This window comes from Dreissena polymorpha, chromosome 4, assembly GCF_020536995.1.
Source record: "Dreissena polymorpha isolate Duluth1 chromosome 4, UMN_Dpol_1.0, whole genome shotgun sequence".
NCBI classification, from domain to species: domain Eukaryota; kingdom Metazoa; phylum Mollusca; class Bivalvia; order Myida; family Dreissenidae; genus Dreissena; species Dreissena polymorpha.
This window is the reverse complement of record NC_068358.1, coordinates 35937068-35949302: the sequence shown is the minus strand read 5'-3', so window position 1 is coordinate 35949302 and position 12235 is coordinate 35937068. Positions and strand designations below refer to the sequence as shown.

Sequence of the window (12235 nt, the reverse complement as noted above, 5' to 3'; positions counted from 1 at the left end):
ACATGATTGTAGCAAAACACAGCTTCTAAAATTACTATTAGAACAATGGAGCACTGACAATAAATGCAGAACAACTTTAGGATTGCCAAATTAATTGTGTTCATGATGAACGATGCTGTCTGCTTGCAAGCCATGACGGGCTGATAACTGAGGTAGTTCCAGATGAATCTCTGTTTTCGTCTCAAGAGGAAGCAGATACAAACATGTTTTTCCACTCCATTAACATAAAAGAATTTAAGCATGACACCCAAAACCATAACTGTGAGATCACCCGATACACATGTCATTGGGTGTTCAATCCTTTCTGACATGGGAACTGGAAACAAACGAAGATCATCGACAAAGAAAAGATTGTAAAAGCAAAGCGAAATGACTGTTGTTCAGTGTTACCCGCAATTCAATACTTTACTGGTTGCGTGGGGGAAAGTTTGTCCAGTAAAGCTTCTAGAGAAACAAACAGGTTTAAAGAGAATCTTTATCAAGTTGGGTGAAAGACAGGAGTAAAGTGATGATGACTTGTTTGTGAAAAATGAGATTTTTTATGTTTAAAGGAAAGCCAATTACTCAAATGTTAATAAAGTCCGGTTTGATACATTCTGTTAGAGAAGGGAGATCAAAGGTAATACTCTGAACTCAGGCAACTCTATTGACAATAGTGTTCTACCTTCATGTAAAGCAACACTTACATGAACACCAGACGTGCTTATTACCAAACATATATTTGGTTACACGCCCATGAAGGGGATCCCTGCATGCCTGATGTTCAACAGAGTGGCTGGAAACTTGGTGTACATGAAATATAATATGTTTGGACTGATAGTGACATTGTCCCCAGTGAGCTAGTGGAAATACTCTGTACAAAGTTGCAAGAGGATAAAACCAATCAGGATGAGGACGACAATGATGAAAGTATTGAAATTGACAATTTGCTCGATAAAGTGTTCGATGGACAGAGGATAAAACCAATCAGGATGAGGATGACAATGATGAAAGTATTGAAATTGACAATTTGCTCGATAAAGTGTTCGATGGACAGTGATATAACTTCTGTGTCCTAACTATAAATATAAAAAAAAGGCAAATCATTAGTAAGACTTTGATTTGAAAGTATATTATTATTATAAATTATTATTATTGTAACTCAAATTTCACATGACCCAATGGGCAAACGGCCATGCACATGTCAACATATTAATGCCGGATAAAAGAGTATTTTTGCGTCGTCTACAGTGAATTATTTTTTAAAGTTTTGAATTTTAAAGGTTCCCCAAACGCTCCTGTATTTCCGCTTTCTATATGTGTATTGCTCCTTTTCATATGTACTTTGTTTTTCTGAGAATATTCACAAACAAATATCCATGTAACGCTGTTAACGACCTAATTTCTCAGCGAGAGTAATCGTGTTATGTATATGATAAAACATGCTTTAGATTTTAGGCCACGACTTTTTTTTTTATTGGTTTACAAAAATTATTTTGAAAATGGTCCATCGGGCGGTCGAAAAAAAAAAAAAAAAAAAAAAACATTGGAAAAATAAGTTAATACTAATAACATCAGAACAAAGACATCATATCTTTTATAACCTTAACACAGAGACGAAAAATCAAATTATGCAATGAAACACATCTATATCTTCAAATGAAATGAGTCACCTAAAAGCACCTTTTGTAACATCAGGCAATTTTAAACACTCCATTAAATGACATGCGTTCTTCTCCCATTAAAACGAAAAACTGCGCTTCATTTCCGTAATTCGATGCGCACAATTACGCAATGCGATGCCCGTTGCATAAATCTTATATAAGATAAACTACTCATACACAAAGTATGTGTTTGCTCTTATTGGACTTATGACATCGTCAATGAAAAAAAATCGAGGTAGATCGATCCCCGCGTCGTCGCGGTAAAGTTGTTGTTGTCATGAAAACTCGTTGATTTACAAAGCAAAACGTCTTATTTGAACTGACGCGAATTAATACAATCATATTTGTCAACTTGGCTTTTGCTTTATTTTGATAATTTAATCCAAAGTTTAATGTTAGCAAGTGTTTTTACTGGAATTGTAAACAAGGAGCCAGTTAAAGTCTTACGAAAATGTGCAGTCTGTGTGAATTGACAGTTTGACGTCATCAAAGGAAAGCCGCTTGCTGTCTGAAGCAATAAAGCGACAAATTTCGCGCCGACAAAATTGGCTTCCTTTGTCTAGCAATCAACATGCCGAACCAATCGTGCGTTTGTTTCTCAATTGCAATCCTCCAATTTAATTATAATTATAGCACGTGCATAGCTCCGCCTTCGAATCTTTTGCAGAGAACGGAGGCGGAGTTTAACGGTTAATTGAGCTAGTATTTTACGCAAGTTGAGTTCCGATTTGCCGAAATTACTCGGCCCTAAGCATTAAAACGACAAATACATTTATCAATGATTTTCCGAGATATACCGATTTGTTCCGATTTCCAAACTTTCTGTACAGTTCCTATAAACTATGGCGGACGTGTTTACAAAATTCCTAAACACATATCGTAAATAATGGCAGTGTTTTATTGGATTATTTATACTAATTATCAAATTGCAAGGTAATACTTTTTTATCTACTATAATATCGGGTTTGTTTAATATAATAAACATGTTAAACAATATAGTTGCGTCACAGACTCGGAAATAAATTTTGATGCGGTCGACATTTTACTGACGCTGATTTTCCTATTGTCTGTAATTAAATAATTTTTGAGAAGTGCCCATAAAAGGACTGGTCGTACTGTGTTACATTGAAAAATATCCCGATCTCTGTAATATATGTAAACCAATCGTTGATTGTACTTACTTGATTTTATTCGCAACCGTACTCAAACCGGATCGTTTTTTTTCTCGTTTCGCTCGTTTTTCAGTGCGGTCGGGAATAATATATATATAAAAAAGACGATTTTCCGATTTTATTTTTTTTCCCATTTTCCAAAAATTAGGGTCGGCGGTTTTGTAAACCAAGAAATATAAAAGTCGTGGCCTTATGTTCAACAATATGAAGCGTCTGAGATTACTCGTTACTTCAGTGACATGATATAGTTAATATCGTCAATCGGCATTTACCGGTGATTGGGTTTTATATGGAACGAAATGTAATAAATAATTCATTTAACAGCCACGCCGAACATAAAAAGCAGAAACCAGACGCATAGCTAATTTATTGGCTATCGATAAAAAAAGTTTACATGAATCTGTAAAAAAACGGCGTATCAAATTACAAATATGCATAACATTGGTTACAGTTTTTAGTTGCCAGCGCCGCCCTTTTCCAAATCGTCTCACAATAATGATATTGCAAGTAAGTATCACCCTTTGCTAACTTATTGGAGTATTCAACGTCTGCAGGCAAATGTTATTGACGAAGGGATATTTTCATAACTTTTAACTGACATGTGATGTAACGAGCTGTACATGTGTTGTATGTGAACTTGATGATTCAGGTGCATCTATCAGAAACGCACATAGTGAAACTGCAGCATGAACAGCAGAAGAGAAAATCCGTATTATGCAAGGCGTTCCTTTTTATAGCTAGGAACCAATAGCAAAACGGTTAGACAACGTATAACACAATCACACTTTACTCTAGCGCTGGTATTCTTGTTATATTTTATATCAATCGACGACCATGGTCCTGTCAGTTATGTTTTATATTATTGAATATAATCATGTATAATAACAATAGATATGACTATAATGCGCTGTTAGTTATGCATTTGAATATAGTGGAACTAGGTAATATTCTGTGAGTTCATTCATGTAAGCGTATTATTGTACGTTTATAAATGTGCTACATGTGTAACGGTTTCCACATTCATGTATTCAATTTGACACATTAAAGCTCATGGAAACATCTGTCCAACGACACACCTTTTTTTTCAATTTAATCAAACATGTTTTGGAAAATATGCGCAGAGCACCTTGCTGCGAATTTAAAGTTCACCTGCCGCGGTTTTAAAAACCCGTAAAACACCTTTATTTATCGAATTTAGTGCATATCTAAACTATTTCGCACCTCACTTCATTTCAAATACGGTGTTATTAGCGAGAACGAATAGAACAAAGTCGCGATTTTTCACACATTCCGATGTTCTCGCCATTTTCATTCAAACCGGAAGTGACGTCACAGGCACTCAATAACGACTCAATTACGAGCTGGCATTATAAATGGCTTCGGATGGATTATATCTTGCAACTTTAGTTAAAAAATTGTTGAAAAATGGAAGATGATAGCGATTACGATGAGTTTTCTGTTCAACCGTATATGTATGAGCCAGAATTTAGTGACAGTCAATCAGATTTTTCTGATTCTGACTCGGACAGCGAGGAAAATTTTGCCGATGCCCAAGACGACCATCGTGTTGGGAATACGGATTGGTAAATATATAATTTTGTTACATGCAGGTGTCGGCAAAAAAATAAAATAATAAGTCTTTGATTGTTATTCTACAGTACAAGCTTGTTGAATATGACTAGGTTGTATGGTCTAATTATTATAAATTAGAACGGATACTTGAACCTGTTCTGATTAGGAAGGAATGTTTGTATTGCAATTCGACGTATTTCTTTTATTTTCAGGTGTGCATGTTCATGTTGCACACCATATCGTGTGCAGATTGAGTGCAAATGCTGCACATAATACCCAGAGCTGATGGAAAGGATGGACGAGGCAGGGGTAAAGTGCATAACTGAGCACACTGGCTTCAAAGCTAACTGTCTCCATCCAGATGTCATTGAAGTTTCGTTTTATGAGTTCCTTGATGTAAATGGTCCCTTCGGTGATAAAGACTAATACATGAGTAAGTTGTCATTAATTATTAAAAATGTTTATGAAACCAGGACAGATTGTTTGTAAAGAAAAAACACTGTAGACATTAAATAACACAATGTTTTGAGTGAACTTGTCATTTGTATTTCATACTGTAAATATGTTTTGATACAAATAATACAAATAACATAAAAAAGACAACAGTTTTAATCAACATTAAAATACGCGTGTATACAAGATGACTGGGTTATCTAATTGTAAAATGAAGTATCAATTTGCTACACAATGATTTTTGGTTACTTACAAATGCCAGTTCATTATTATTTTTCAACATTTGAAATAAAAATATAAATACAAGCTGTTTATTTTTTTCAAAGGTACACTACAATAACAACCTGCTACAACATGATGTGAAGTTGCTTACAAAATCTGATTTCTGACATATTTTCAGTAAACTATATATTATATAATATTATATTCAAGCTGAATAAGTTTGTTAAACTGTAAACTAAAGTAAGAATCTGCTACAGCATGGCTTGTGTAATTGTCAAGTTGAAAAGCACCTTTATTTTACTAAACATACTAATATTTATCATAATGGTATCCTTATACATTTATAACTTCAGAGTATACAGATACATTGCATATAGAAGACTGGCTCGTTGGATTTGGCACCGTCTGAGCAAGAAGGACCGACGACCTCTTCCGTCATGCGCTGTGGCAGCCATTCGCCAGAGATTTTCGTCCGACTCATACATTGGATTTTGCTTCGCCAGGGATGGAAACTAACGTTTTACAGTTGGTTGCCCACATGGACAACCATCTATAGTTTTTTGGTTTCCCATCGTAAGCCTTTACACGCCCAGTACTATGTACATGTAGTGTCATGTGTAACCAATACTTTCTTTAAAAGTAATAGATAACTATACAACAAAACGGGCAACCACTAATTTCCATCCCTGTTCGCTAATTAAATCGCGAACGATGGTTCTGCACAGCCTCTGACTTCAGGATTCTGTTTGCAGATGAAGACAGGGGTGGCGGTGAAAACAGAATGTTGCCAGAGGCAGCCCTTGCATTGGCATCGCTCTTGTACTCCTCTTTCATCCTAAGCAGCTCTGCCATTACTTCATCAACATAGTCTGAAAGTTATATTAAAATAAATTATAATTATTTATAAATTGTTCCTTCTTATTAGAGAATAATAAACAATGAATGTTTTTTGTATTGTTGTCTTCAACCATGTATTACAGAAATCTATTGCTTTAAGAAACCAAACATTTTGATAAAAGATTGCATGTAAACTTATGTATTTATTTTGATATTTTAGATAATTTCACTATCTGTTCAGAAAAAGAGACTTGTATCAAGATTATTCTAAAAACTCAACAAGTTCAACATGCAAATACATTTAATGTTGTTTTACATTCAGAATAATCACCAGATTTCAGAATCATAATTTCTAAAATTTGTTTCAACATATTGGACAAGTTCAGGTGATTTCTGTAAGCGGTAATGTATTTTTTTTATGTGCAAAAACAAAATTCTTCAACAAGATAATTCAATATTGCTATCTGTGGTTATTATTTATACAATAAACTTCATTATGAATACATTACCATAAGTGCAATTCTCTTTAACTGCTTTAACCACATGGTGTCCAGCATTGTACTTAGGATAGGAGAGTCTGTATCTTTTTTCCCCCTGTCTGGTCTCAGCCTGCTTGCGGTTTGCATTTGCCAAGGAATGCAAAGCAGCAAGATGTAGTCTGCAATTTAAAAGTAACATTATTTAAATGAATTACAATATGAACTGAGACACACAACAGAGGTTTGATTGAGTACAGCATCAAGGATTATTTCAATTACTTTGTCAGATATATATCACTAGAATTAAACTATGGTCAATATAAATACAATATAAATTTTGAAGTAACAGTTTCCACAAGCCAAGGAGAACCATATTATGTAGGTATGGGGCAGGATCAGTGAGTAAAATGTACACTTGTAATGATACAATGAGCTATATACCAGGTATTTGTTGCAATAAAAGCTTACAAAAACCTATAAGTTTATTTTTACATATTGTATCTGATAGATTATAGAGTTTGTAAGAATAGTGACAGAATTTCACCAGACACAGCATGGGGTACTGTGTGGCTTAATGTTACAGAAAGTCGAACTTGAAAAGAAACACAACATTTGACTTTTTCAATGTATGATGAAATGTAATGCACATGTATAACTTCATATCACAAGGACCAATGCCATCAAGTGTCCTTAATTGAAAATTAAAAAAATAAATATCGCCCTTTTGACACATTTTTGTTGTCGGATGGACTTATATGGTGATTCCAGTATATTCATTTTGCGGATGTGGAGCCTTCCTACCTTTGTTTCATTGCTGCATAGGAGAAGCTGAGGAACTTTGGGGCAAACTGACACACCACCTTGTGCTGCGCCTCCAAGGCTGATGTCTGCTCAGTGGGTGACAGCATCCGAATATCTGCCACGAAACGCTTTCGTTCCGTTATTAAGAGGGGCTCTTTATGGGCCTTTGAATCTGAAAGTAAAAATTAATTATTTCTTCTCTGCAATGAAATTCTAACACACCTATGATCACTGTTATTTCAGAAATAATCAAGAAGAAAGGGAAATACACAAGGGGCTTATATAACAAATAAGGCCCTGCTATTTCAGGAACGTGTAACTTTACTAGTTGTGCATGTGTATAGGAAGAAATTGAAAAAGTAGCTACTGGTAATTAGGTGTTGATCTATTTTGTATTTTACAATGTCTTTAACAAATTTAACTTTGCCGTACCAGCCTTTATCCATTTTTTGTTTCTGTCTATCGGTCCATGAAGACATCTCTGAAACAAGTCACCATGGCCATCATGACGATTCACAACATGGTTCCCAATTGAAAGCCACTTTGCAACAACCAAGTCACCGTTTCCCTCACTAGAGGCAGCACGATAGTAGAGGTGGTTGGCGATTGACTGCGCCCAATTTCCAACTGCTTCACATCCTTTCTTCTTCCCCAGGGTCAGCAGTTTGTTTTTAACACCTTTAACACAACATTTAAGTCTAAGTTGTCTGGAAGGCAATAAATAACCAAAAGGCAAACCATGTCAACAACATATTTATAATAAGTAGTCAAATAATACATAGAGCAGCGTCATACTATTAGAGCCTGTCTAGTTGTCTTAAATGAAAATTTCATTTTCAAGAAATAATTCTTTGCAAATGGTCTGAATACACACACCAAAATAATTACTTTATCAATGCAATATATCATGCATGTATACATACCCTTTGCCATGTGCCATACATCAAACCAGTGGCAAATATTTTCCATTTCTTCGCGCATGAACCAGCGAACTTTTACATGTCTGTCAGTCGTAAGATCAGTAACCTTCATGTGGTTGGTCGCCAAGTTCCTTAGTCCACGCTTCAACCCTTCCAGTTCCATAGCATTGGAGTTTTTAACTTCGTTACTCTAAAATACATTGTAATTATAATATATTAATAATTAAGATTTATTTTTAATTTCTTTATACAACAGCTCAAAAAATTAGTCAAAACACCCACAATAATATCATTTGCATTTTGCAGCATTTGTATAAATGTATTGGAATGTGACAAAAAGGCATAATAATATGAAATATCCAATCTAGAGTTGTTGTTGTTGCCACAGATAATACATACCAAGGCTTCAATACATATAGTACAAGTTGACTAGAATGAGTAGGCTCATTTTTAAAGAAAAACTACAAAGCCAAAAAAAATAGAGTATAAGTACCTGTACAAGCTGTACATCCAGGACATGGTTAGTCTCAAGATCCATGAGAGTGTACGAGCCGAACTTTGCCGTGTGCCCAGGTGAGCAACACCGAGCGTCCCCACCCAGCCGTAGCGATTTACCAGTGCGCATCTCAAAAAGGCGTGCTTGAGTCTTTTTCCACACATTGTCAACCGCTGGCAATATGTAAATGGATTGAAGACGCTTATACGTCCTGTATGACAGAATGGGAACTTTTATAAAACTTAAACAGTTCACGAATTTCCTCAGGCAGACACCACTAAAAACATGGCCCCTGCCACTACCAGGTTTATTAGTGGTGTTCCACATATGTTGGGTAAACTGTCCCATGTTCTCCAATGTCCAGTGCCACATATAGTTGTCACTCTTAGCTGGCCTCCTCTGGTCGACTTCTTGGTGATGGTGCATCTGTCGCCACACACAGAGCACATCAACAGTAGTGGCAGCAGACAGCTTTCATACACTAAGTATGGCCTGTAAGTCGGCTCACTGCAGTCTACCCTGAAAAAACATTCTACATTATTATGGTTAAGACAATGTAAATGTAATTAATAACTTAGTTTACAGATAATACTTCTTAGAGATACATGTATACACCACATGCACTATACTATTGTTATTCACTAGTTACTAGGTCCAACTTCATTATTTCTTTTTACACAAGCAGTTGATATTATAATAGGTTGATGTCATTTTGACCAGGAATAAATGATGTCAATGAAATACCAAAGAAATACAAAATATAAAATGTTGATAAAATATAACTGAACTCAATCTGAAAATACTAGACATGAAAAGTAAAATACCTTACGATGAGATTTTTTTTTAAACATTGTACTTCTCCAGAAAAAGAATCCTGTTTCATTTATTCAATGTATTGGGCACGGATGGCGAACATTCCAGTTTTGCAGGACTCCATTCATATATGACCTTTGACCTCTAAGTGTGAACAAAACCTTGCCTTAAGTTATGATATTTAGTGTTTGTACCATGTTACTTCAAAATCAGTCAACACATTGCAACCTGATGACTGAGGCATGAAGTTTCACGAAAACAGATAGACAAACATATTGACTGTGTCATATCTTCTTAGGAATATAAAAATAAAAGTATCGTATTGAAAATATTCATCGTCAAATAAGAATAACAACTTAATAATCATTATATGGGTACATATATATTAAACATAAGTTTTCACTCTACTTATGGCATTTTTAAAAATACTTACCAAACGTGTTCTTCATCGCCTGATTCATATTCCTCATCGGCATCGTCTTCTGGCTCCCAGTCAGGATCATCATCAGCGTCATCAGCAACATATGCATCATTCATCTCATCATCTTCAGTATCTGATGACTCCGACTCAAAACAGGTAGGGTCTGTCCCCACATCTGACATCACTGGCATGGCCCCAACACTTTTGTCCTTTCCCTGTGGTTTGACGGTGAATCCCTTATGTTCTGTTGGCCGAAATACAACCGTCTGAAATGATGAGCATTTTGCATTTTTCAGAAAAACACAATGCCCCCTGCTGCGCCACTTTGAAGCATATATTTGACATTTGACCTTGAAGGATAGCCTTGACCTTGACCTTTCACCACTCAATATTTGCAGCTACGTAAGATACACATGCATGCCAATTATCAAGTTGCTATCTTCAATATTGCTTAAGTTATGACCAATTTTAAAGTTTTCGGACGGACTAACAGACTGACAGACAGACGAACTAATGGACAGTTCAAAAACTATATGCAACCCTTTGGGAGCATAAAAAAATAGAAAGTTTCCCCATGTATAGAAACAGAAAATAAAGAATAAAAACTATATCACAAGAATTGAGGAATTTTTTTCAAGCCAATGTAAATATGTAACTCCTATCACATAAAAAACAGGCTGTTTGGAAATAATTAAAAACACTTATTAATAATTGACATTGTTTGGAGATTGTTAAACAAACTTATTATTAATTTACATTATTACGAACCTCAGATGTCTGTGATGACTGCGAATACACATTATCAAAATGTGATTCAGGATCACTGATCCGAACAGGCGACTGTTCACAGGACATTTCTTCAAAGACATCTAGCTCTTCCACACATGATGAATATGGGTCCTACAAATAATTGTCATGTAACTTTTTATAAATTCACACAGAATAATGACAGAATGACACAAATGTTTATATCACTTAATATAAGCCAAACTATGCTATTGAACTTTGAAATAATATGTGTCGCACTCTGAGAAACTGGGCATAATGCAGGTGCGTAAAGTGTTGTCCCAGATTAGCCTGTGCAGTCCGCACAGACTAATCAGGGACGACACTTTCCGCTGGAATGGTATTTTTGTTTAAAGGAAGTCCCTTCTTACTGAAAATCTTGTTAAGACGGAAAGTGTTGTCCCTAATTAGCCTGTGCGGACTGCATTTAAAAAATAGTGCTAGTTATAAGTGCCTCTCAATGAATGATGCTCTCGCAGAGCTATTAAAATCATACTTATTTTACAGTTTGAAATATGTTTATCTGACCTTCATCGGCCATTGGTGTCACAGAAGTACCTTCAAAACAATGCTTCTCCATAGACTTAAGATAATGATGATACACATGTCTCCCGCTATATCGTTTCCGTTCAATTGTAAAATGCTGTTTTAGTTTTGAGATCACCTGGTTACATGTAAAACTTGCTCATGGTGAGCTATATGAATACCCGTGATGCCTGGCGTCTGCCCGTGTGTGACATAAAAAAGACTTTATATCGGCAATAATGGACACGATGTGCAAAACAAAAATAAAGCTGAACTTTCTTTTTTTTCTTTTCTGAACTTAAGTTATGTCTAGTTATATTCGAATATAGCCAGAAGAACAAGAACATGATTAGATTTGGATATCTTATTAGCGGCACTGTGCAAGACGACATGTAAATAGGTATGTGATTAATCCGACGCGCCGTGTAATAAAACGCGTAATGTAATTTAGGATCAAATATCAACGTCAATTTTTTTTTTTTTTTTTCTCGTTGAATATGTATATCATCCATAAACTTGATCTTTTGACAAACGTACTGGACATATACATGAAGTATAATCTGTTCCTGTGGTATTCAATTCGTAGGCATTATCTCGGCTTAATACCTCATGTTCTGTATTGGTCTCTTCCGATCAAAGTCGTTGGTTTATATACAATAAAAGTGCAAATATTAAAATACCAAGATGTGCATGGTTCGATAACTAGATTTTTTACTGTTCTCAAAAGTATCTTCAGAAGTTGTATATAAAAGTTAAAATACATTCACACTAGATTTTTGTATCAATTTGAAAGTATTGTATGTCTTCCCTTTTACTTGGTGATGAAGCACTCAAAACTAAACTATATCTAATAGTATCCATTAATAATTACACTGGATAAAAAGGATCTCATCTGATGGAATTTGTCAACACTTTTGTCAGTTATTAAATAAAAAAGTAAGTGTGCACGGAAGTTATGTGAGGCTTTGCAGAGGCGATGTATATAAATGATGCCCTGGCCTGCACATTTTACACCTGTATCTGCTACTTTATGGCGGTCTTCAAACCGATTAAACATAAATTAAAATATGAAAGTTACACAGGATATGCCATTCG

General features: G+C 35.2%; 1 protein-coding gene across 1 annotated transcript in view; it reads right to left on the bottom strand.

The window, feature by feature from the left end:
* LOC127878348 (uncharacterized) overlaps positions 1–9105 on the bottom strand; it is a 39077-nt gene extending 29972 nt beyond the window's left edge. Inside the window, exons 1-6 of the mRNA XM_052424875.1 lie at positions 8593–9105; positions 8103–8289; positions 7612–7857; positions 7180–7351; positions 6409–6557; positions 5786–5931 (exon numbers count right to left, since the gene is read on the bottom strand). Of these exons, the coding sequence (XP_052280835.1) occupies positions 5786–5931; positions 6409–6557; positions 7180–7351; positions 7612–7857; positions 8103–8289; positions 8593–9021 (1329 nt within the window). The 5' untranslated portion in view covers positions 9022–9105. The remainder of the gene's footprint in view (positions 1–5785; positions 5932–6408; positions 6558–7179; positions 7352–7611; positions 7858–8102; positions 8290–8592) is intronic.
* Positions 9106–12235: the final 3130 nt, after the last annotated feature.